Below are 25,895 nucleotides of genomic sequence, written 5' to 3'. Positions count from 1 at the left end.
GACCTCCTAGAAGCCTTTCTCGAGACACTATCGAGAGGCCCTTTCAAAGGACCTCACCGGTCACTAATCCACAAGAAAATATATTGGAGACTCTCGTAGGCCATCCAAACCATGTGAGAGACTCTCCTAAGAGACTGTAGACCTCTAAAGACCTGTTGCAGACATGAGACCACGAAGAATAGATCAAACTCAACTCTAAACTACCCGTTGATAAATTCGGACGAGTGTCCGAGATACTTGTCGAAAGATGTGATCTTTCTATTATTTTCATCTCTATAAATAGAAGGACTAGACCACCCTCCTTATTTACTTTTTGCCTTTTATCTACTCATTCAAAAATTAACTTAGGCATTGGAGAGTCCGCGCAAGACACTCACCCACGCCCTTAACTAATTTCTTCTTTACAAGTCACTTAAAGAAAGGTCACTCGCATTCAAGTCAGTCACGAATAGGTCACTCACTACCTCATCAACACTCTCCTGCATTAAAAATTTATTATTGTATTTAAGTAAAAGTAGTTACATTATATTGATTTTTGATTGGATTTTTTTAATGAAAATTTTTGTTTGGATGATATATACATACATATTTTTTAAAAAATTTATATTAAAAGCATTGGAAAAGGAAGAGTTTGCATCGTCTAAGATCAAACCAGTTTGGTTTGGTCCAACCTTTGGTTTAGGGTTTTTAGTAAGTCCAATCTTAGTTTAGTCAAGTCTAAGATTGGTTCATTTTGGTTCAAATGAATACCCTACACCTCTATATTTTATGTAATGAAACAAAATTGGGTTTGTGGTAAGAGGTGCATGGTGAGAGATGTGGATCTTCATGAGAGGGTGTGATCTAGACTACTAGATCGTGCCCAAATCTAAAAGGATGCGATCTGACGATATAGATTAATCTGAATTAAACAACATGCCCTTTCAGGATTTGACACTTGAAATCTATAAATATGACCCTTTAATTCTATTTTCTCCATTCAAAAAAATCAATTCAAGTTACACTACAAGAAAAATAGTTTTTAGCGACGGAATTTTTGTCGTTAATTTTTTTAAATATTTTTAAATTTAGAGACGGAATTAGCGACGAGGTTCAACCTCGTCGCTAAAAATAAAAAAACTTTAAATAAAAAATTAAAATTTAGTGATAGGTCGCTCGTTGCTAAAAAATAAAAAAAATTAAATAAAAAAATTAAAATTTAGCGACGGGGTTCACCCCATTGCTAAAAAATAAAAAAAATAAAATTTAGCTAAAAAAAAAAAATTAAATAAAGAATTAAAATTTAGCGATAGGGTCAACCTCGTCGCTAAAAAATACATAAAAAATGAAAATTTAGTGGCGGGGTCAACCTGTCGCTAAAAAATAAAAAAATTTAAATAAAAAAATAAAATTTAGCGACGAGGTCACCCGGTCGCTAAAAAATAAAAATTAAATAAAAAAATAAAATTTAGTGATGGGTTTATCCCGTGGCTAAAAAATAAAAAAATTTAAATAAAGAATTAAAATTTAGTGACGGGTCAACCCCGTCGTTAAAAAATAAAACAAAATTAAATAAAGAATTAAAATTTAGCTAGGAGGTCAACCCGTCGCTAAAATAAAAAAAAAATATAAAAAAATTAAAAATTAAATTAAAAATTTACATTTAAACATATCATAATAATTTTTACTAACGTATTAGTAAAAATTAAACAAATAATTTTTTAAACATATTACAAATTAAAATCAAAATAAAAACATAATTTTTCACTGCCAATATAATAATTAATAAAGTTTTATTTGAATTAATAACAAGATAAAATTAAAATTAAAATTCATTTCGCTTTACTAGCATTAATATTAAAATTAATATCATTAAATAAGTTTGAGAAATTTTGGTATATGAATATAATTCTGAAATATTTGGAAGAGAATATTATAAATATATTTTATATACATCAATAAACAAGGAGGTTTCTAGATCGAGTGGCTCGCGCGCAAAACTTGGTTATGAGAGGTTGGGGGTTTGAATCCAGTAGAGTTTGAGATTATAGCTAGGAGTAATATCCCAGCGCTGCCACGTGGCGAGCAGAGGCGTGACCATGTGGCGCACATGAGGGGAGGTCGAGCCTTGGCACGCGTTGAATTTTGAATTTATTGACGGGGTTGACCCCGTCGCTGATTAGAGACGTTTACAACCCCCATCACTGATTCCGTCGCTAAAAGAATCCCGTAGCTAACCCTGTCGCTAAATTTCAGCGACACCCTTTTTAGCGACGGAAAGGTACTCGTCACTAAATCTGTCACTAAAAAATTTAGCGACGAATTTTGATGTTTTAGTGACGGAATTTTCCGTCGCTAAAACGTTGATTTTTTGTAGTGTTATTGGTTTCTTTCTTTCATTCTCCAAAATAATTTCTTATTAAAAAAATTCTCGATTATTTTCAAGTGTGAGATTTTAATTTCTTCCAACAAAGAAGAGTATGATCAATTATTGGTTTGTCTGACAAGGTTAGTATTGTGCTGTATTAATTCTTGAAAAAATGTTATATTTTGGGAGATAGACATCCATCGATCCTAACAGCACCATACTAACCTTGTCTAATGTACCTCACATAATAGTTTATTGGCAATTGAATATAGTCAAATTATACCATTACGCTGACAAGTTTGCACAATTAAATATCGATTTCCTCATATAATAGAAATGTTAAATAGAAATTAAAACATTTTAATCAGTGTGCAACCCCTATGTATCCATAGCCGATCAACATACGAATCAAAATGCCCCCATTTCTACTGTGATGGAGAGCCCCGATTAGATTGTCTTAACTCTTAAGCTCTAATTGATTATAATTTAATTTTACAAATATAGAAGATTTTCGGTCTTTAATTATTAGGTCTCACTTTTCACATGTAACGTTTTAACATACATCAAATGTGTAAATAAACATTGCATAAAAAGTAGTTGATATGGTCAGACTCAAACATGCATACTAGGCGCAATTCTAGTCATTGAAATTGTGCAGTGCATACGTGATTGCAATAAAAGAAAACTGTTTATAACTATTACAAGCATAACCCTTTTACATAGGGTTTCCGTTTCCTCGATTGTTTCACCTTTAACGACTCTACTCCATGCCGTGCCTCCAACAGCTCAATCTTCGCTTTTACATTTACTGTAAATTACTTTTACAATTAAATAAAATAAAATAAAATAAATTTCATTTATTTTACAACCATCATCCAGAAAAGGACAAATCTCAACACGCATGTCGCCAAATAAAATAATCTATACATCAACACAATACATACATCATCTATGTAGTGTCCTAAGTCCATGACCAATATCGATATATGACAAGGCATCCATAACATGTTATTAACAATTAAAAGCATATAATACTTGATTTATGCGATTATTGGATATAGGTATAACAATTATACCTTAAGTTTTTTGAAAAACAAAATAATTATTTTTAAATAACTTTTTTTTTAAAAAAATCAAAAAAATTAGGAGGCAAGGCAGCTAGCACGTGCCCGCGTGTAAGCGCAAATGCACACGAAAATGCGCCTGCACGTGTGCACATGGGTAAGGCTACACAAGGTGGCCCAAACCCACACGCATGGCCAGTGAACGAATCACGGGTCGGCCTACTCGTTCGGCCGAGGGACTTGCGAGCCCAACCTGCGTCGTGCGTGTGCACGCCGCCCAAAGCGGCCTTTGCACGCACGCCACTGCCCTAGGCGGTGGTCTTCCCTTCGTCCGATGGCTACCCAACGGCATCCTGGCCTTCGCCGGCATCTACAAACGCGGTACCCCTTCTCAGCTACCATCGCCTTTGATGGCAATGGCAACGTTGGGCAGCTCTGCCTTCGCCATCATTAGCAACAACGAAGGCGCCCAGCAACGCCGTAACTGCTGTGGCTACCAGGGAGCAACGTTCAATGGCATTGGCCAGCGGCGTCTGCTCATAACAGACAGCGCCGCCCAACAGCGTTGTGTCCCCTAAGGGTCTTCTAGCGACGGTTTCCCTTCATCTTCCTCTGTTGATTTTTTTTAGCGAAATATATATATTATTCAAAACATAAAACATTGTCCAACAATCACATAAACAAAAATCATAAATCTGCAAAAATGATGGCTCTGATACCACTATTAGAATAATATGATCGGACCATACGCAACAAAAACAAAATATGATTTTATATGTATCACGTTTTTTAGATTATACGGTTTATAAAACTATAACATAAATGAAAGGTACCTAGAAACGAAATCTGATTTCATTAACGATAAGTATATCTCTCACGTGTGAGATGCCGAGTCAGTCCATCCAAAATTGCCTAAACTCCAAGAGACTTCAAGAAGAAAGGACACAACATTTTTTTAAATTTCTTTTCTTTCTGGATTTAATTGAATGCACTTTTTCTCTATCTTAGATTCAGGGCTTAATGGCCTATTTATAAGCAAAAAACCCTAAAACCCTAAGGCACATATTAATTATTTAATTATCCTTATTTACCCAATAAATAAATTACACTATAATTAGTAATTCCATAATTACTAATTTGTCCTTTGTCTCTTTAAAACGATTTTTTGTTGGGTGTGACTGTCTAGATTCACAATCAAATTAGTAGCGAGAATCAATTAATTATTAACTTTTGTAAATTATGAGTGACATCTAGCAATATGTTATAATTACCTAATTTAACGTGAAGCGGGTAATGTGGACTTTACATTATGATGCCATGCAATACGGTCCCTCTATCATCCTATATCTTAAGAAGATACGAAATCATGGTCAGCAGGTCAAATCTCTTAATCTCGTCATATGACCAAATCCAAAATTAATCTTGACTAATATGACACAACATTTATGGAACACACATTCCATCATCATATTACCTAGACCAAGGATTTATCGTCAAGTAATTACTGGATCACATAGGATATTCTCCTCGTATATCTTGAGGCGATAGATTCCATGTGTGATGCACCTATGTGTCACTGAACTAGGCACATAGATACGTATGGTCGTCCCTGATTAAAACAACCATATAATATCGTTGATATCTTAATCCACCAACACACGAATATCCATGTCATCTCAGGTCTAAGAACTAGTTGTAAATCCATAGTTAACAGCCCGTGAGATAAAATCCATGTGTCTTTCAGTGAATTTGTTCCTCTAACGAGCACCTACTCATCTTCCTTCTATATCTCATACAGAATGGCACGAGACTCACCAATCTTATCTTTCAGCATCTCATACCAAAACAAAGAGGAAGATGATGTGCCGGCCTTTGTGAGTTGCTAATATTCGGGTTATGAACTCTATGGTCAAGAACTCATTTATAGCATAACATATTGTGGATTAACCATCACGACTATTCTTAACATTTGAGAATGGTATCCACTCCTTATTATACTAAAGGACATTTATATGCTTAATTCAAACCATATTACAATTTAAATTAAACATAAAAGTTGTCATTAAATTGAATTTAAAGAATTACAAGATCAAATCCCTTTGTGTTAGTAGAACTGGTCTTAAGGGCTTATATCTAACATTTATATCTAGCTTGTAACTTTTACTGATGATATATCACAGTATGGTTACGTGTACTTAATGAAGTACAAGTTTGAAGTATTTGAAAAGTTCAAAGAATTCAAGGCTGAAGTAGAAAACCAAATAGGAAAAAGTATCGAGATTTTTTAATTAGATCGAGGAGGTGAATACTTAAGTATTGAGTTTATTGATTATCATAAGACTTGTGGTATAGTTTTACAATTGACTCCTCCTTACACTTCTGACTGCGATAAATTGAGTACCAACTAAATTTGTTTCAACCACATCAAATTAGATAGGGGTTGAGAAACCTCCGAGTCTTAAGTATGTTAGGATTTGGGATTGCTCGATTTTTGTGAAGAGGTTGAGAATAGAGAAGTTGGATCATAGATCTGGGAAATGTTGTTTTGTGAGATATCCTAAAGATAATTTAGGGTATTATATCTATTTTTCGGCTAGCCCAAGAGTTGTGGTCGCTAAGCATGTCATTTTCTTGAAAGAATAGTTCATCCAAGAAGATGGTATGGGGAAGGAAATAGATTTAGTAGAAGAAAGGTCTTTTCTTCCCCAAATACCTAATTGGATTATTGAGTAAAGCGAATTAAGTCAGGGAGATCATTCACAAGTTCCCCGTAGGTCTGGTAAAGTGCCCCATCATCCGGATCGATAGTATGGTTTATCGGTGGAGAAGATACATGAATTATTCTTGTATAGGGATAGTGAAAAGTTAGTTGACCCTACCACCTATAAGGAGGCAATATCTGATATCGATGTCTCGAAATGTCAAATAGTTATAGAATCTGAGATGTAGTCTATGTATTCCAACCAAGTGTGGGTCTTGGTAGATCCACTTAAGGGAATTGTTCATGTCGGGTGTAAATGGATCTTTAAGAGAAAGATCGGTTCAAATTGATAGGTTTTGACCTAGATGGCAAAGGGTTATTATTAGCGTCAAAGTATTGACTATGATGAGATTTTCTCACCTATCGCGATGGTAAAGTCCATCAGAATGATGTTAGCCATTGCTGCTTACTATGACTATGAGATATACCAGATGGACGTCAAGACGACTTTTCCAAATGAATTTCTTGAAAAGGAGATATATATTTGAGTTCGTCGATCCACGTCAGGTGTGCTTGTTGAAGATATCAATATATGGTCTGAAGCAAGCATCAAGAAGTTGGAACATCCGTTTTAATCATGATATCAAATGGTTTGGTTTCTTGATAAATCCAGATGACCATGTGTTTATAAGAAGCAGTGATCTAAAAATCGGCCTAGAGGCCGTCTAGGCACTGACGAGGCACTAGGCGGCCCCTAGCCGCCACAATTATGGCCTAATCGACCCCTTTAGGCGTCGACCCAGCTAATCGGTGCTGAGTGGCGCATAGGCGGCCGCTTAGTCGCATGGGCCACCTAACCCCATGAACTGCCTGAGCCTTCTCTCTCTCGGGCACCACCACTGATAGTCTCTCGTGGAGTCACTATCGCCGCTTGCTCTCTTTGGTTGTTGTCGTCGCCGATTGTCATTCCTCTCTCTCCGTCTCTCGTCACTTTCCCTTTCTGTCTCAGCCTCTTTCATCGCACGCCACCGTCGTCTCTTGTGGACAGTGGAATTGCTGATGCCGTCGACCGTCGTTCCTTTCTCTCTGGTTTCCAAGGTCGACCCCAATCGTCTCACTGCCACCAAACTCTTATACCTTGGCCTCCAGTCCTCCGGTAAACAATAAGCAAGCATCAAGCGTTGCTGATGCCTTTGTTATTTAACTTATTTTAATATTTGTTGCTTGTTGTTGCCTTTGTTATTTAACTTATTTTAATATTTGTTAATGTGCTACACAAGAAGTGTTGTTTTGCCTTTTGTTAATATTTGTTATTTGAACTAGTGTTCACCTGTGAGTTGCACGAGAGATGTAACCACAATAAATTTAAAAATTAAATTTTAATTAATATTAAAAAATTCATATATTAGTCTTGAAAATACAATATCTTAAATCTTAATTAGTATTGAAAAACCCATGCATTACTCTTGCATTAAATTAAAGGTAGTGATTGATTAATTATTAAACTAAAATTATTTATTTTATTATATTATATATTTATTTATAAATTATAAATATAAATATAAATTAAAACTCCTAAATGTGAGAGTATGGATTTTTTAATGCTAATTAAAAATTTACTCAAAATTTTTAATTTCTGATTTTGAAATTTAATTTTTGCAATGATAACAAAACTTTGAAAATATGAATTTTGACTTATTTTTCTTTCACTATGTATTAATTTTCTTCCATAGTCTTGCAAATGTGACTTGTTAATTCTTAATTAATATTGAAAAACTCATACATTAATATTTATTTTTTAATAATTGAGGAATTAATTAAAAATAATATTAAAAATATTTTTTATTAATGATATTTATAAAAAAATATTTATTTTTTATTCATTGAGAAATTATATATCTATACATGGCATAATTAATAATTTAAATTGTCTATTCAAATTTTCTATTAATAATATTTATTTAATTGATAGTGAAAAATTTTAAAATACTTTATAAGAGGTCTCCAATAGCTTTGGAATAATAAGTACTAAATGTAAATTATTTTTATTTTATATAAATGAATAATTTTCTATGACTTAATTAATAATTTAAGTTGTCTATTCATATTATTCAAAAATAATATTTATTTTTGATTGATTGAGGGATTAATTAAGTTATTATTAATGCAAGTTTTGGGGGGGAAAATTCTTTTACAAAATATCTTATTTTATTATGTGTATATTAACTAAATATTTAATATACACAAAATAATGTATTGAAAAACCCATAATTAGCATTGAAAAACTCATGTATTGGAAACTTCATTATTAATTTTACAATAATTAATACTTTTAGTAATTAATACAAATTTTGGGAGAAAAAATTCTTTGCCAAACTATCCTACTTTTGTATATAAAGATATTTGTTAATGTTTCAAATATTTTAATATTTACAAGTAGCAATTGCTACATCATTTATTTTAGTATTTGTTAATGTATTAATAAAAAATAAAAAAAATCTAGGCAGCGCCTAGACGTTAGGCACGAGTCTGTCGCCCGACTAGGGCCTAACGCCTTTTAGAACACTGATAAGAAGGCTAGTGGGAGTAACATTGTGTTCCTAGTCTTGTATGTGGATGATATTCTAATTATGGGTAACATTGCGGGCATGATGATGTCTACGAAAGTTTGGTTGTCTAAAGTATTCTCCATGAAGGATTTAAAAGATGCTACTTATATTTTGGGCGTTAAACTTTATAGAGATAGAGTCAGGAAATTGATAAATCTCTCCTAAATCTTGTACATAGAAAAGATGTTAAAGAGGTTTAACATGTTGAAATCCAAAATGGGGCAATTGTCTGTCGGGTAGAGTTCATCTCTCTAAGAAGATGTCCCTTAATACTCTTGAAGAGAGGGATCGTATGAGTATAATACCTTATGCTTCGGCGATTAGGAGCCTCATGTATGCAATGATATGTACGAGGCCAAATATTACATATGTTGTGAGTGTTATAGGTCGATATCAGTTTGATCCCAATGATAGTCATTGGATCGTAGTGAAGCATATTCTGAAGTACTTGTGAGGAATTAAAAATATGCTATTGATTTATGGAGGGAATGATTTCTATGTGGATGGATTTACTGATTCGAATTTTCAATCGGATGTTGATGATCGCAAATTGACATTTAGTTTTGTATATTTCTTGAATGGTGCTGTGAGTTGAAAAAGTTTCAAGCAAGCAATCATAGCATATTTAACCATTGAAGTCGAGTATGTTGCGACATATGATACTGGTAAGGAAGCTGTTTGGATTCTGAAGTTGATGCGGTTTCGGCCATTCTGTCACCAGTACCTTTGTATTGTGATAACAATAGAGCTATCATATAGACGAAGGAACCCGGGTCTCATTAAAAGTCTAAACACATTGAATGCTAATTTTATTTGATTCAAGAGATTATAGCACATAAGGACGTGCAACTGTAGAGAATAGATTTAGTGAATAATATAGCTAACCCACTTACCAAAGCTATGACTCAGTCACAGCTAGATTAGCATCTTGAGAAGATGGGTATCCGATTCCTGCCGATGGTGCAGTACGAGATGTACATGTGATGTAAACTAATATTAGTGCAAGTGGGAGATTGTTAGTGTTGTGTGCCCTGATGTTAGACTTGGATGACATCTAGTGGGCTTATTTTTAATACATTAATTGTATTTTTTTATAAATAAATAAAAGACAAGGTTTTCTTCATTCATATTTTCTCCAATCAATTATATGAACAAGTCCTTAGATCTTTTTGTGTGAGAATCTTATTCTCAAGGTGTTAAGACTATCTGGTAACAAAACTTTTTAAACTATTTCTAATCCTTAGATTCATTGGATGGGGACTCCGATTAATCTAGTATGGACTAGCACAGGGGTTACTATCTCATTCGGTATGGGAATATCAATGGGAGGATGGTGTGTCACACGCTATATGACATGACATGTCGCTAGTAAACTTGTGGGTGGTCATTGGGGAACGATCAGTCGAATGTGACGCCAATGACTGACCACATAGCATAGTGGATAATGGTCGAGTTATGAGGTTGCGATGGTGTGTTAATCTTTAGACTTGAACTAGCACAATTGTTTTGTGTATTAATATTTTGAGATTTGCTAATAAGTCGAACCATCTAACTGAGAAGTGGGAATGTTCATCTATGTGGTTTCATATTGCTGGTATATGAAAACAACTGTTAGGAATAGGATTCGTCGCCCTTGTCAGTATTTGATGGAGTAAACGTCCTATGTGATCTACTATTAATGTGACGGAACAGTCCCTGAGCAGGGCAGATTGAAAGTCAAGAAAGGTGTTTTCTAGGGCGTCATTTAGTCACATTAATAAGGTTTGATACATAGTTACTGAGTTTGTGAGTTTGTCGTTCCATGGTTCTCATTGAGTTGGGACGTTAAGAGATGGAAGGATTATAGCACACGATAATCGTCAATTGTAATAGGTTTACTTGAAGTGAGACTTCACTGCCACCTATACTATCTTGAATCGCTGCTAGGCGTTATTCAAAAAATGTTGGAACGTCATTGGGATTTAGAGAAATTTTGGTGATGGGTCAAAGGGTTGACCAATATCGAAAGGGGTTTTGGTATCATCTGATTACGAGCAGGTAGTGAATCTAAAAAGTCACACATCATATAGTGTTACATTTGGTATTGATATTTTGTGCTCATAATGTCTCTAGAAGTGATTGGTTAGATGTTGACTTTTAGCCTCTTCTGCCAATAATACATAATAGGGCATAGTATATAGTATATAGTAAAATTGTATAATACTCTTGAATGATTACTTTGAAATTATTGGAGGTGGGGGAGGGTTACAGACGTGAGGGAAATTTAATTATGGGAGAAGGAAGAAGAAAATGGGAGGGGGGATTGATTAATTAAAAAAAAAAATAGAGGCAAGGCCTTTGCCTTTTCTCTCTCTCTCCTACACATACATTCTTCCTCTTTTTTTCCTTCTTCTTCCTCTGTAATTTCTTTTGCTGCCATAAATTATACGTGTGAAAGTCACGTGTATAATTTTGAGACGTGAGTACTAGTAATACACGGAATCTCTGTGTCTAGCATGGGAAGAGATGACTGAAACGGTACCATTCGATATACTAGGTGTGGATCAACTAGGACCACCACATCTTGAAGTAGATTTAGTCTCAATACAAAAATAATTTTTGTACTCTATCCTTACATCGGGCAGCAGGTATGCATTTATTTATATTCAATTGTTGAATATATGTGTTGCTTAAATACTTAAGCTATGTATCGTATGTATATTATATTCTGCTGCGTGTATCTGATACACGATAAAAATTTTATTTTTACCCGCACCTTCGTACTAGTTATCCCCTTCAATTACACCCCTACATAAAGTGTTCACAACAAATTTTCAATGGAACCCCACATCAAAACCAAATTCTTACACCTTACTGCCCTTAGTTGTTGAAGGGTTAACATCATTTTCTAGATGCTCAACAAATACATTTACAGTATCACCATCTACAGTTGCAGCATAGAAGTCCATCACTTCTTGATCTTCTTCAATCAAAACGTAATATTGGACATCACCACTTATAAGCTACCCATAGTAAATGCCCAAGTGATTGATGCATCACAACTCTTTGACACAAGTTTACAATTCAAAAAATAATAGCTTATCTAGTTTCATAGTCTCTACATTTTGCAAGGCACCAATATACCTCTTTTCCCCATAATCAATTACAAAAGTACTCCTATGGTTCCACCTTAACCTCACAACCTTTTCAATCATATGCAATCAACTTTCAAAATGTTCAAAGAATACAATAAATAAATATAAATTCAATTAGGGACCAACAATATAGCCAATAGAATATAATAAATTAATCCCCAAAACCATCTATAAACCCTAACCAAAAAGACAATCATATCCAAAAAATTTTGTTGTTGCTGATGAAATTGTAGAGCCTTTACCGGTGAAATTGTTGCAAGGTGTTAGCATCGCTGTTGTCGATGAAATTGCAGAGTCGATTGCTAATCGCGAAGCAATGGTCGATCCCTATGGATCATTTACAAAGATAGGAAATCATAAAAAAGCCTTAAAATTTCCATTAAACAAGAGAATAGACACGATTGCAGAGCCCTAAAATTGCAGAGCCATAATCAATCTCTTTCATTGTTCTTACCTCGTTTTGACGAAAATCGCTAATAATCGCAGAGCCAAAAAGCTAATCTCAGTCTCCAACGTTTTTGTTTTTGTCAATGTTGTTTCTTGACCAACGTGATTTTATCTTCTCTTATGGGCTTCTCTGAAAGGTTCACCGACGTTTTTGCTCTTATCAAAAAGTCGAGCTTCACCGACTTGATTTTCTCTTATCTGATGGGTTTCTCTTCTCCATGAACTTCACCGACGTTGATGTTCTTGTGGCGTTAGCCGAGATTCACCTATGAGATTTCATGGTTTTCCGATGTGTTTTTGATCTCCTCACCAATGGGTTTTTGTTCTCCAAATAAATTAATCACCAGGGTTTCGATCAACTATTTGACTGTTATCCCACGTTAGACCATGTGCAATCACACATTGCATTTGGATAAAGAGGTGTATAATTATTACAAAATTAGAAGTTGAGAGGCACAATAGGTTCAAGTTTAAGTTGGGGGTGCCACATGGCCTAAATGCCAAAGTTCATGGACATTTCTATGCCTTTTTGCCAAAATATAAAGAAATGATACGACTTTTAGGCATTGAAAGCATAAAAAACTGAATCTTGATTGTAAGACCTGATGGAATTCTATTTATTTAATGTTTGTTGTTGCTTGAAGCTATAGAGAAGTATACAATTATTTAAAACAACACTAAGTTACGATTTAGATTTTTTACCTAGAGATAAAGAATGGAACATATTGTGATAAATTAAAGTTGTTTTATTCAACAGTTGAGATGTGTTTTAGGATAAAATATCCAATAAGAAATTTTTAGTTTTTCAAAGTTTGTGAGATTAGACATTTGTTGTGACAATGAGATGATATGGTCAATGGCATCATGTACATTAAGTAAGTTTGACAAGTATTGGTAAAAGGTATAAAATGTCTTTAAATTTTACTATTTTTGTCGTGTGGCACTCCTAATTTAAACTTTGACCTATTGTGTCTCTCAATTTATAATTTTGTAACAATTACACACATATTTATCCAAAATGCAACCCGTGACTGCACGCAGCCTGATGTGGGATAACAACAAAATAGTTGACCGAAACCCTAGTGATTAATTTATTTGGAGAACAAAAACCGGTTGGAAAACCATAAAATCTCGTCAATGAATCTTGACCGATGCAACAAGAACACCAATGTCAATGAATTTCATGGAGAAGAGAAACATGTTGGAGAAGAGAAAATTGTGTCGGTGAAGCTTGGCTTTTTGGCAAGAACAGAAATTAAAGCTTTCGAAAAAGATAAGATTGCATCAGTAAGGAAGCAGCGTTGACAAGAACATAAATGTTGGTGAAGGAGATTGGCTTTGCGATTGTTGGCGATTTCCATCGAAACGAGGTAAGAACAACAGAGGAGATTGATTATGGCTCTACAATTTTAGGGCTATGCACATGGGTTTATGCTCTCGTTTAATGGAAAATGCAGGGCTTTTTTTATGACTTGTTGTCTCTGTAAATGATTCATAGGGATTGGCCATTGCTTCGCAATCAGCAACTGAATCTACAATTTCACCAGCAATGCCGACCCTAACCCCTCTTTGCAATTTCACCTGCAACGGCTCTGCAATTTCACTAGTAATGACAAAATATTGTGGGTATGATTGTCTTTTTGGTTAGGGTTTATTGATGGTTTTGGGTATTAATTTATTGGATTTTGTTGACTGTGTTGCTAGTCCCTAATTGAAATTATATTTGTTTATTGTATTCTTTGAACATTTTGGAAGCTGATTGCACATAGCTGAAAAGGTTGTGAGGTTAAGGTGGAACCGTGGGGGTACTTTTGTTATTGATTATAGGGAGAAGAGGTATATTGGTGCCTTGCAAAATGTAGACTCTGCGGACCCAGATAAGCTGTTATTTTTTGAATTGCAAACTCGTGTCAGAGAATTGGGATACGCTAACCACTTGGGCATTTACTATGGGTGGCTTATAGGTGGTGATGTCCAGCATTACACTTTGATTGAGAGAGATCAGGATGTGATAGACTTCTGTGCTGCAACTATAGATGGTGATATTGTGGATGTATTTGTTAAGCATTTAGAAAGTGAGGTTAACCCTTTTAATAACTAAGGGCAATAGGGTGTAAGAATTTGGTTTTAAGGCGTTGGGGGAAAGCATTTAGGAAAGCAGTTGAGATAAAAGTGAGGAAAGGACTGACTCATCAGAAGAAGATGATGTTAAGGGTGGTCAAGTTACTAATGATGTTGATGATGAGTTAAGGACAGCTAGAAAGAGGGTAAGGAATTACAAAAGGAAAACCAGAGCTGCAAGTAAGGGGCATTTGCATGATGTACCATTAAAAGGATTTGGTATTGATGTAGGTTTCCAGGGGGAACTTGTTGTGAACACTTTATGAAGGGGTGTAACTGGAGGTGGTGAGTCTTATGAGAATAGCTCTGATCCTGGTAGCAGAGGGGGTACTGAGGGAGACTTTGAAGATGAGGTTGAGTCTGGGGAAAGAAGAAGATGTAGAGGTAGAAATGTTTGTTACGATCCAAACACTGAAATTCCTTACTAGTAGTTGGGTATGATTTTTCAGAGTGTGGATGAATTCAGAGCAACTGTGGTTAAGTATGTTATTGCAAGGGGAGTTGACCTCATCATTAGACCTAATGAGCCTAAAAGGGTAAGGTTAAGTGCAAGGAATGGTGACCGTGGTTGTTGTTTGCTGGTGTAGAAAAAAAAAAATCAAACTTCATTATAAAACTTATAGCCCTGTACACCAGTGTTATAGAACTAACAGAAATAAGCTATCTAATTCAAAGTATATTGCTAGCATTTTATGGATAGTATTTTGTCAAAATCTAGTATTAAAGTTAGAAAAATTCAAAAACTTTGTAGGGAGTTATTGAATGTGTTTGTGGGGAAAACAGTTTGCAGAGCAAAGAATAAGTTACTTGCAAGTATGACAGGCGATTACGTGGTTGAATATGATAGGTTGCATAACTATGCAGATGAAATTAAGAGATTCAATCCTGGATCTACATGTTTTGTTAAATTCAAAAATGGTGAAGATGAGCTACAACATTTCAGAAGGTTTTATGTTTGTTTTGATACTATCAAGAAGGGGTTTAAGGCTAGGTATAAACAGATTCTAAGGTTTGATGAATCCTTTCCATGTAGGAGTCAACTTTTAAATTGTGTATCAAAGGATGATAATAATCAGATGTATTCAATAGCTTGGGGGGTTGTGGATATAGAGAACCAAGAAAAACTGAAAATGGTTTATCTCTACTGTGAAGATGAACCTTGGCATCACTACAGGTGTTGGTTGGTCACAAACATGCAAAAGGTGTAGTGTTTGAACTTATAGTTCAATTAATTATTTTTCATTTACTAATTATGCTTTATATAATGTCAATACATGAATTGAAAATTTGCATGCCAGAGTTTGGATTTTGCAATTGTTGACGAGTTATTAGAAGTTGAGCATACGATGTGTGTTAGGTACATATGGTCAAACTAGGTTAAGAAGTGGAGAGGTGAGGAGAGGAGAAAGAAATTTAAGGAGGTTACAAGGACACCTTTTGAGTAGTTGTTAAAGGAAAAATTGAATGAAATGAATAACCTTGGAAAATAGATAGTTGAGGACCTCTTGTATTATAACCAAAATGCATGGTGCATGGTATTCTTTAGAACAAATTATCAATGTGATTGTAGATAATAACATGAGTGAAACTTTCAATAGTTGGATTCTCAATGCTAGACTAAAGTCTCTGTTAGAATAAATTAGAGTACAAGTGATGGAAAGGATTGTAGCCATGAGACAATTTGCAAATGCATGGATTTTAGATATTTCACCTCATGCTATGTAGAAGTTGGAGGTGAATAAAATTTTAACAGTGAAATGTCAGTTTCGATGGAATGGGGATAATTGATTTTGAGGTTTTGGAAGGGAAGTATAGGCATATTGTGGACTTGAAGAACATGACATGTATTTGTAGGAGTTGGGACTTGAAAGGGATATCTTGCTAACATGTTATATGTGCTTTGTTCCATAGAAAGCTGAATCTTGAGGATTACATTGCAAAGTGGTGTAGAAAAGAGACTTATCTGACGTCATACAGATTTAGTTTGCAACTAGTAAGAGGTATGAAATTGTGGCTAGTCAAAAAAATCCAACTATTCAATCACCTGAACCTAAGAAACAACTAGTTAGACCAAAGTTTAAGAGAAATAAGGATAGAGATGCACCAAAAAGAGAAATTGGTAAATATTTTAGGAGATGAAAGGTTGTAAGGCAAGTTCAAGTAATCATGCGGTAAAGTCTTGATTAACATAACATATCAACTTCCTATAATACTTTATTGACTTTTTATATTTTTATATTTTCAGTAGTCAAGAAATATGAGTTGAATGCAAATGTATCTAGGATGAGTCATGGAGTCAATATTGGTAACAATTGATCATTTAATCTTTACACGTATTTTTCAAGAAAACTAAGATAGTGCAATAGATTTATATTTCTATGTTTTGAGCAATATATCTTTGCTGTTAGTGTAGGTTCAGGTTATACAATCCAACCAAGTGGCATGGGTAAGGGTAAAGAAAGAGGTTCCACTCAAAATGTTCCTAGTAGTGGTGTGAGGTTGAAAAAGGTTCAGGGAGGGTTACTGGTCCAAATGTTGGTATTAATAGTCCTAAAAAGTCTTATGCAACTCCACCAGTGACTTCTCAATCTAAAAGACAGATTGTGATGAGGGAAATGAGAGTCTTGTACAACGAAGTTGCTGGGATCATGACATGTGATGTATACTGCTTACCTATATTAAATATGTCATTATGTGAAATTTTGCTTAATTTGTCAGATTGATTGAATTTCTTATTTGTTGGTATACAGTCACTAAATTCCACTCTAAGACTTATATATGCCTGAAGAAAGTAAAGAGCTTAACAGTTGTCATAGGTGACCATTGGCTTTAAACCACTAGGGATGAAATTGAAAAGAAAGAATGCAGTAATAACCAACCAACTTCAATAGCAAAAGTTTGACCAATTGCGAAAAAGACAAGAACAAAGTGGAGTCACCTCAACCAAAGTATCAAGACTCCGACAACCAACATGCTTTCTTAGCAAAGTGCCACCAACCAACTAACATTTTAGGGGCATGCTTCAAATATAAGCACTGAACAATATATGTAATTAAATAGTGCAATTAGCATTTAATGCTTGTTTTTTATTTAAATTATTAAGTGAATACTAAAGTCTAATGTGGGATACCTTGTGTTGAATGTTTGATTTTGAAATGAACTTATTCCTTGATACCTTGTGTTGAGTTTGATTCTGAAAATGTTTTGAATTTAAATTATTGGATTGGGAGTTATTTGCTTGACGGAGGTCCCAAATGCTAGAGTACATTATAACAACCTAAACATTGATTAATAAAACAGGGGATTGAATTTTTCCTTCCACAATTCATTGAAAACAAGTTCAACTTGGAATTTATAAAACATAACCAACTTCAAGTTTTCTAAAATATAATTCCAGAGTTGAACTCAAAAAGGGTCTAATTTCTTTCCTTCATGCAAACCTACAATTCTCCAATATCTGCATTTCAACGAAGGTAGCTTGCAGTAAAAAAAAACATAGTGCCAATTTTTTCTTCAAACTCTTCCTCTCTTTCTCAACCTTCTTTATTCTTTTCGTCAGCTCATTAATAGCATACCAGACATGTTCAGGCATGGGAGGATCATGCCACGAAAAAAATTGCAATTCACCCCTCTGTAGATTAAACTCAAGAAACAAACCAAACCACATATATCAAGATATTAAATTATCTAATATGGGGAAAAAAAAAGTAAATTAATTATCCTATATCAACGACAATCATAAAATCATCTGCACGAAAAGTCCATACCCGCACTCCAGCAAATTGTATCCTTGACCTTCCATGTCTACTTCGGCGTTCATATGTAGATGAAAGCAGTGTCGGGATGGAAGCAACGTTGGTGCGGAAATAGTGTTGATAAGGAAAGAAAGATTAATAGCAGAGAATGTGACCCTGTGAAAGTTGAAATTTTTAGTCGTGGATTCAACAACATAGAACCATACTTCACACTCACTCAACCATGCATGAGTGCATGTTATCTGCTGATTGGACAAAGAGGTGTGCAATTATTACAAAATTAGAAGTGAAGGGGCATAGTAAATCCAAGTATGTGTTGGTGGCACACGGCCAAAATGTCAAAGTTCAAGGGTATTTTTATGGATTTTGCCTTATATTTTTGCACCATTTTTGGAGATGTCCGCTACTAATTTGATTTATAGGTTGTCTCTGGCAGCCACTCTCTTCTAATCACCTTGAGTTGAGGTTGATAAGGGCAGGGGGCAGTGACGGTCGATGCTACATCCCTAACATCACCGACCAAGATCTCTTTTAGGCTTCTTTCATCATCACAGGGCTAATAATCTTTAGTGACCAATAATGACGATCCTCATTCACCAACCGAGACCAATCGTCTTCCCTTTCAGCATGTCGCCGACCGATAACCTTATCTCCTCATGCTAATGGTTGCAAACCAAGGCAGTGTTAAGGGCCCAACTTTCTTCTTTGACAAAAAAAACGTCGCCACTAACCACAAGATCTAAGGCGCTGGTTGATCCTCCTCCTCAAGCCACTGTCGCTGCCGAAGATGGCCTCTGGGTTTATCATCTTCTTGCCTCTTGCTTGAGCCGCCATTTAATAGATTGACCACCCTCTTCATTCCTTTTAAAATGTCAGGGAACTGGGGCACAAGGCTAAAGGAGAGTAGGCCTTTTGGGTTGACCGTGAGCCTTTATAAATCAAGTCTAACTTGATTGGAAATTGGTCTTGGATTTGGTGTTTTGGGTGTGGGGTTTAAATCAGACATTGTTTGGTGAACAACGGGAAGCCTTTAAAGGAAATCAGGCTCAATTTTGTTTAAAAGTACACCAAACCCAATTGTGGTTTAAAACGAGGGTAGGCTTAAGTTTTGCTTGATTGTGAACTTCAAGGGAATCAAGCCCAGTATGGGTTTCTATAAAAGGACCAACCTGATTCATTTAAAGAACCCAACCTAGTGCCTAGATCGTTATGCATTTCATGTAGGTCAGAAGTTACCTAACAAGAAATTTTGCTATCTTAGGACAGTTTTGGTTATAGTTGTTGTTCATCAGGACTTTGGTCGTCGGCCCCCCTATCATCAAGTCACCTACTTCCTTAACCTTTTGACATTGGGTAGGCATTGTTGCTAGCAAATACTACTATCTTTGAATTTAGATCTTCCAAATCATTCCTCATTTTTAAGGATCAAACAAGGGGGAACATGCAATTGAATATAAAGAATAAACAATTAAAGTGTGAATAAAAGGAATAAATAAATAAATAAAAAGAATATATATACATTTTTTTTATACATGATAAATTGATTATTTGCATATTTCTTTATATATATACACACATATATATATAGGAAACAATAACGTTGGATATCCTGGTATTCAAAATATGAGGACGTGCGAGAATGTGGATTAGGTTAACTCGATCCATGATCATCTTAAAATTTACTATAAGTATATGGGTCGAACAAATAATATAGTAATGAGTAAGAATATCGTTTCCACCAGAAAATATTTTAAATACTAAATTTTTAAATTTTTTATATTATTTAGACAACCAAAAATTTCAAATTTAATAAGGAATAGAAAAAAATAATTAAATTAATAAAATAAAATTGATTTAGAAGGCAAGTTGAACCAAAGAAATTAATAAGTTTTAATAACTAAAGCACATGTATGAACATAGTTATGTAATGTAAATCATAGACTTTTATACAAAGGAATTGGTCACTTGAATATATGACGGTAAAATCTTTTAACGCATTCGTTATCTTATTTTTAGATTATAACGAGTTTATTCTCATTTACTAACTTTCTATATTTTTATAAAAGTTTAATTAAATGAAAACGTATTATAATTTGTGAAATTTCTATCTTATCTCTAAAAGTTGCATAAAAAAATTGAATTCTATTTTTAATCAGTTTTACTTTATGGTATATGGTATCTACGATACAATTCCCAACCTATCTGCTTTTTATCTCAAGATTAGGCATCAAATATTATAAATAATGATCAATTATTCACAAACTTTAAATTTAATATCACATAACTTAACATAACATAATTTATTCAATCACATAAAATTATAAAAAAATACACCATCATAGTTTTAGTTAATACATAGCCTTAGTTTAACAAAATTAATTAAAATTTAAAGTAACAATAGAAGCATAGGAGAATAAATTGAACAAAGAAAAAGAACAGGGAACTCCCTAGTCCAAATCTGAAACAGATTTGGACGCCGAATCTGATCAGTAGCTACTTGACCTTGCGTACGCTGCGTTGCGGCTGCTTCTCCAATTTCGTCCTCCTGTGCGCCGCTTTGTAAGTCTCCAATCTCTGCTTCCTTCTTAATCCTCCAATCCCTGCTTTTCCGCGGCGGCCTTCTATCCTCCAATTCCTTCACTGCCAAATTCCGCCGCAGCCTTCTCCCAATCTCCCTGCCAATCCCATATTATATATTATATAATATATATGTGCGCATGGCTTAGCCCTAGTACTCTCCCAATTCACGCCACTTCATATATATAATATGATATATAATATATGATATACTATTAATTATATTAATTTTAATTATATTATCATATTAATTATTTATAATATTTATATTTTAATATTAATTTTAAGATTAACTTTATAATTTTTTATTTTTTTTAACCCAGACACTAAGTAATATTTCTGTAAAATAACAAGAAGTAATAGAAATTAAATATATATAAAGGAAACTCAAAACACTAGATAATTTTAGGTAAAATACATATAAAATACTAAAAATACTACTTAATTATGATCAATAAATATGTGAATAAATTTTCACATCAAATACCCCCAAACTTGAACTATTGATTGCCCTCAAGGAAAGGAAATAAATCCTAAACTTGAAACACAACATATATTTTGAATCATTCATCACATTCAAATCCTTTGCTATGCTTACATCTAGATCCTCAATCTAAAATGCAACAATAGCAAATAAAGAAAACTAAGCATAGTTACATTCTCAAGTTCAAGAATTCATACAAAATTCTAAACTCAATCATGCTTTGTCATGTATCTCGCACGATCGAATAATTTAACAATTATTCTTGCAATCATCCCTTCTCACTACTACAAACAAAGGTAGCAAAGTAGGGTTTCTTTTTTCTTTTTTCTCTCTCTTTCTTTCTTTCTTTCTTTTTCTTGTACACGTGCATTTTATGCTCCATCTCATTTTTTTTTTAACTGAACGAGTGCATTTTATGTTCCATCTCGCTCAACATTATTCACCCTATTTACTTAAACCGTGTTTAGGCTTAGCTCAAAGGGAACAATCATAAGAAAAGTATTACATTTATCTTTCATGCATAGTCACACAACTCACATAACTTTGCAAAGAACATGTACTTAAATGATCTTAGAACCCAACTATACTTAATCTTGCTTTATAAGATATTGTCCATTCCAAATCAAAAACTTAATGTTAAACACAATAAAGAACCCAAATGCAAATCATGATTTCAAATAACAGGTTCTGCTTATTTTATCTTTCACAAAAATTTATATATAGTCTAGGGGTTGGCCAAATATGCACTTGATATAAGTTTCGCAAAAAGTTTTCATATCAAAAACACCTAAGCAAAACAATTAGCATATATCAACAATTAATAATTCCACCCCTCAAACTTATTTAACACATTATTCTCAATGTGAAATGTAAAGAAGAAGGAGAATGAAAAATGAATACTCCCCTGACCACATAATTAAACACTACAAATACCAACGCCAGTTCAAATTGAATCATCTTTATTTTCCTTTCTTTTAAACCTGCACAACATCACAAGTATGGGTTATTAGTCATATTTATTCAAAAAAACTAAAATAAAATAATAAAAACAAAAAGAAAAAAGAACTTGGGTTGCCTTTCAAGAAGCGTTTGTTTATAGTCCTTAGCTTGACTATGTTTCCATCTTCACAGAGACTTGAATACTCTTTTGTCAAAATTTTGTACATGCCGGTTAATAGACTTATTCCTTAAATGTTAGCAACTTTCAATCCAATCCCTTCTTTTACTCTCTAAGCACATTTATCAACTTTTATTTTTTACGACTTGGTGGTTTGCCCTTTGAAGAAGAAGAAGAAACATCCAAAGGCAACAATTTGTCTCTTCTAGATGGACAACCTTTTTGTTTTTTTCCCAAATAGCCCACAACCACAGCCTTGTTCTTAACATTTAAAATTTGTTCCTGCTCATCAAAAGGGTTAGCAATGCAATTTTCCATAGGCTCGTCTAATCTCTCTACCAAATCATCAATGTTATCTATCTTTAAGACTTTTTTTTCATTGTCATTAGAATGTTTCGTAGCCTTAAACACATTGAAAGTAACTGTCTCATCATAAATTCTAAGGCTAAGTGTTCCTTGTTGGACATCAATCAAAACTCTCCCTGTGGCAAGAAAAGGTCTCCCTAAAATTAGGGGCATATCATAATCTTCTTCCATGTCCAGAATAATGAAATCAACAGGAAAAATAAATTTATCTACTTTTACCAAAACATCTTCCACTACTCCTCTTGGATATTTGATACTTTTATCTACCAATTGAAGAGAAATAGTGGTGGGTGTTGGTTCTTTTAATCCAAGCTTCCTGAAAATAGAAAAGGGTATCAAATTAATACTTGTACCAAGGTCACATAAAACTTTATCAAAATTAATTTCACCAATAGTACAGGGAATAGAAAAACTCCTTGGATCTCTCAACTTTGGTGGCAGTTTCTTCTAAATCACAGCACTGAATTCTTCAGTCAAGGCAATGGTCTTATAATCCTCCAACTTCCTTTTGTTTGACATAATTTCTTTCAGAAATTTTGCATAAGTAGGAATCTGTGCTAAAGCATCTACAAATGAAATGTTAATGCGCAACTGCTTAAAAACTTCAAGAAAGTTTTCAAATTGTTTGTCAACCTTATTCTGTTTAAGCATTTGAGGAAAAGGAATAGGAGGAACATAAGGTTTAATAGGTAGTGTTAGGGATAGTATCTCGTCCTGCTCATTCTCATCACTAATCTCAACATTATTCTTTTTATCAACATCACCTATAACATGTTCGCTACTTACCTCACCAAGTTGCTTTCCACTTCTCAATGTCACTGTCTTGACTTTATCTCTTGGATTCACCTCAGTTTTGCTGGACAATTTATTTTGACCTCTCGAATTTATGGCATTTGATATTTACCCTAATTGAACCTCTAGATTTCTGTTGAAATTGGCCATCTGGTCTACTTTTGCCTCCAGCTTTTCAAATCTATCTGCAGTGGCATTCGCTAACTTTTCAATTGCCAACTCCCAAGATGGTTTGCTTTCTGGTTGTTGCTGCATCACTCCTTGAGGTCTTGGTTGAAAACCAGGAGGATTAGTAGGCCTAAAATTGCTACTGTCACCCTGATCCTTCCAAGAAAAATTGGGATAATTTCTCCAACCTGCATTATAGCTGTTAGAATATGGGTTATTTTGTTGGTTCTGCATGTTATAATTTGAAATATACTGAGGTTGTTCAATTTGCATATATTCAGAACCCAAGTGAGCATTCTCATACCAATCACAATTACTGACAGAATTGAAATTAGAATAAACAACATTGACATTCCCCAACTTACCAAACATTCTTACTAGATTGTCTACCTTGGCATTTAACATATTAATGCCATCAACTCCATACATACTTGAGGCTTTCTTAGGCATACCTCTCTCAATAGACCATTGATAATTGTTGGAAGCCATTTCTTCAAGCAACTCATATGCATCTTTTGTAGACTTACCCATTAGTGCACCCCCTGTTACAGCATCTAAAGTGATTCTAACTGAATGAGATAAACCATTATAGAATGTTTGCACAATCAACCAGTCAGGCAGACCATGGTGTGGACACTGTATTTGCAATTCTTTAAACCTTTCCCATGCCTTATACAAAGATTCACCATTAATTTGAACAAAACTAATAATATCATTCCTGAGTTTGGCAGTCTTACCTGGTGCAAAATACTTACTCAAAAATGCTTGTGATACGGCTGCCCATGTGGCAAATGAATTTGGAGCTTTGGAATTCAACCACACCTTGGCTTTATCTCTCAACGAAAAAGGAAACAATCTTAGTCTGATTGCATCCTCACTGACGCCGTTCATTTTAATGGTGTCGCATATCTCTAAAAAGTTTACTAAATGCATATTAGGATCTTTAATTGGATTTCCACCAAATTGCCCCTGCTGGACCATTTGAATTAGTGCTGGTTTGATCTCAAAATTAATGGTATTGACTGTTGGTTTCAGTATGTTGGGTTGAGCTCCAACTAGGTCTGGCATGGTATAATCACGTAACAATTTTTTGTTCTGGTTCTGGTTGTGATTTTCTGCCATGACTGTTACTTGTTGTGCTAATCGAGTCTCTTTCTTTATTGTTCAGCAGGTTTTGTTTATCTCCGGATCAAATGGCTGAATGTCTTCACAATTTCTTGGTATGTACTACTCAGCCTGCAATGTAAAACAAGACTATGTAAGATAGGCAAAATAATGGTAAAAAATAATAATAATAAAAATAAATAAAAAATTATAGAAAACAAGACACTCACAAAAAGTATGTATACAGTCTAAATTAATAAAGAATTTTTTTTAATATGATATGGAAGAATACTTTTCTCGACAACGACGTCAAAAACTTAATCGCCCTAAAATTTTCACATATAGTACAAGTAATATAGTAAAAAAATGCACCATTATAGTTTCGATTAATACATGGTCTTAATTTAACAAATTAATTTATGGTAAAATTAATTAAAATTTAAAGTAACAATGGAAGCATAAGAGAATAAATTAAACAAAGAAAAAGAAGAATAGGGAACTCCCTAGTCCAGATCTGAAACAGATCTGGATGCCGAATCTGATCAGTAGCTACTTGACCTTGCGTACGCTGCGTTGCGGCTGCTTCTCCAATTTCGTCCTCATGTGCGCCGCTTTGTAAGTCTCCAATCTCTGCTTCCTTCTTAATCCTCCGATCCCTGCTTTTTCGCGGCGGCCTTCTATCCTCCAATTCCTTCACTGCCAAATTCCACCGCAGCCTTCTCCCAATCTCCCTGCCAATCCCATATTATATATTGGCCCTGTTTGTTGCAACTTCTAGTTTCTAACTTCAAAAAAATTGGGATGTAGTGTTTGTTTTAGCTTATAGAATTCTAATTTATAGCTTCTACTAGCTTTTAGAAGAGGTAGAAGCTGGCTTTTTCAAAGCTGGGGTACCCCAGCTTTTACAAGTTCTACTTAAATAATTATATTTTTATGACAATTTTGCCCTTATTTTTAGCAAAGAATTACTCTCTTGTCTACGCAATCATGGGTTTTTCTTTTCCACCGCCATTTCCATTTTCAAATCTCTTCCTCTCTCTCGTCATCTTCCTCTCTCTCCATACTTTAATTAATTTTTTTATAACACTTGAAACTTATACATATACACT

At 34.2% G+C, this 25,895-nt stretch overlaps 1 protein-coding gene, 1 long non-coding RNA gene and 1 other non-coding gene across 9 annotated transcripts in view; 2 read left to right on the top strand and 1 right to left on the bottom strand.

The window, feature by feature from the left end:
* LOC127789966 (uncharacterized) overlaps window positions 1-25,895 on the top strand; it is a 53,475-nt gene that overhangs the window by 14,558 nt on the left and 13,022 nt on the right. For all 7 annotated transcript variants that reach the window (XM_052319103.1, XM_052319097.1, XM_052319101.1 and 4 more), the window contains one exon: window positions 24,854-24,902. In XM_052319103.1, coding sequence (XP_052175063.1) covers window positions 24,854-24,902 — 49 coding nt within the window. The remainder of the gene's footprint in view (window positions 1-24,853; window positions 24,903-25,895) is intronic.
* On the bottom strand, window positions 12,168-20,889 carry LOC127789968 (uncharacterized). The gene is made up of 4 exons (XR_008020704.1): window positions 20,681-20,889; window positions 18,191-18,334; window positions 12,310-18,054; window positions 12,168-12,182 (listed from the first exon to the last, which is right to left on the bottom strand). It is a non-coding gene; the product is annotated as an uncharacterized LOC127789968 (long non-coding RNA).
* LOC127791254 (small nucleolar RNA R71) lies at window positions 24,302-24,408 on the top strand. Its single transcript, XR_008020895.1, has one exon. It is a non-coding gene; the product is annotated as a small nucleolar RNA R71 (small nucleolar RNA).

Source organism: Diospyros lotus, chromosome 14 (assembly GCF_014633365.1).
Source record: "Diospyros lotus cultivar Yz01 chromosome 14, ASM1463336v1, whole genome shotgun sequence".
NCBI classification, from domain to species: domain Eukaryota; kingdom Viridiplantae; phylum Streptophyta; class Magnoliopsida; order Ericales; family Ebenaceae; genus Diospyros; species Diospyros lotus.
Note: the sequence above shows the minus strand (reverse complement) of the source record. Positions and strands in the feature narration are given on the sequence as shown.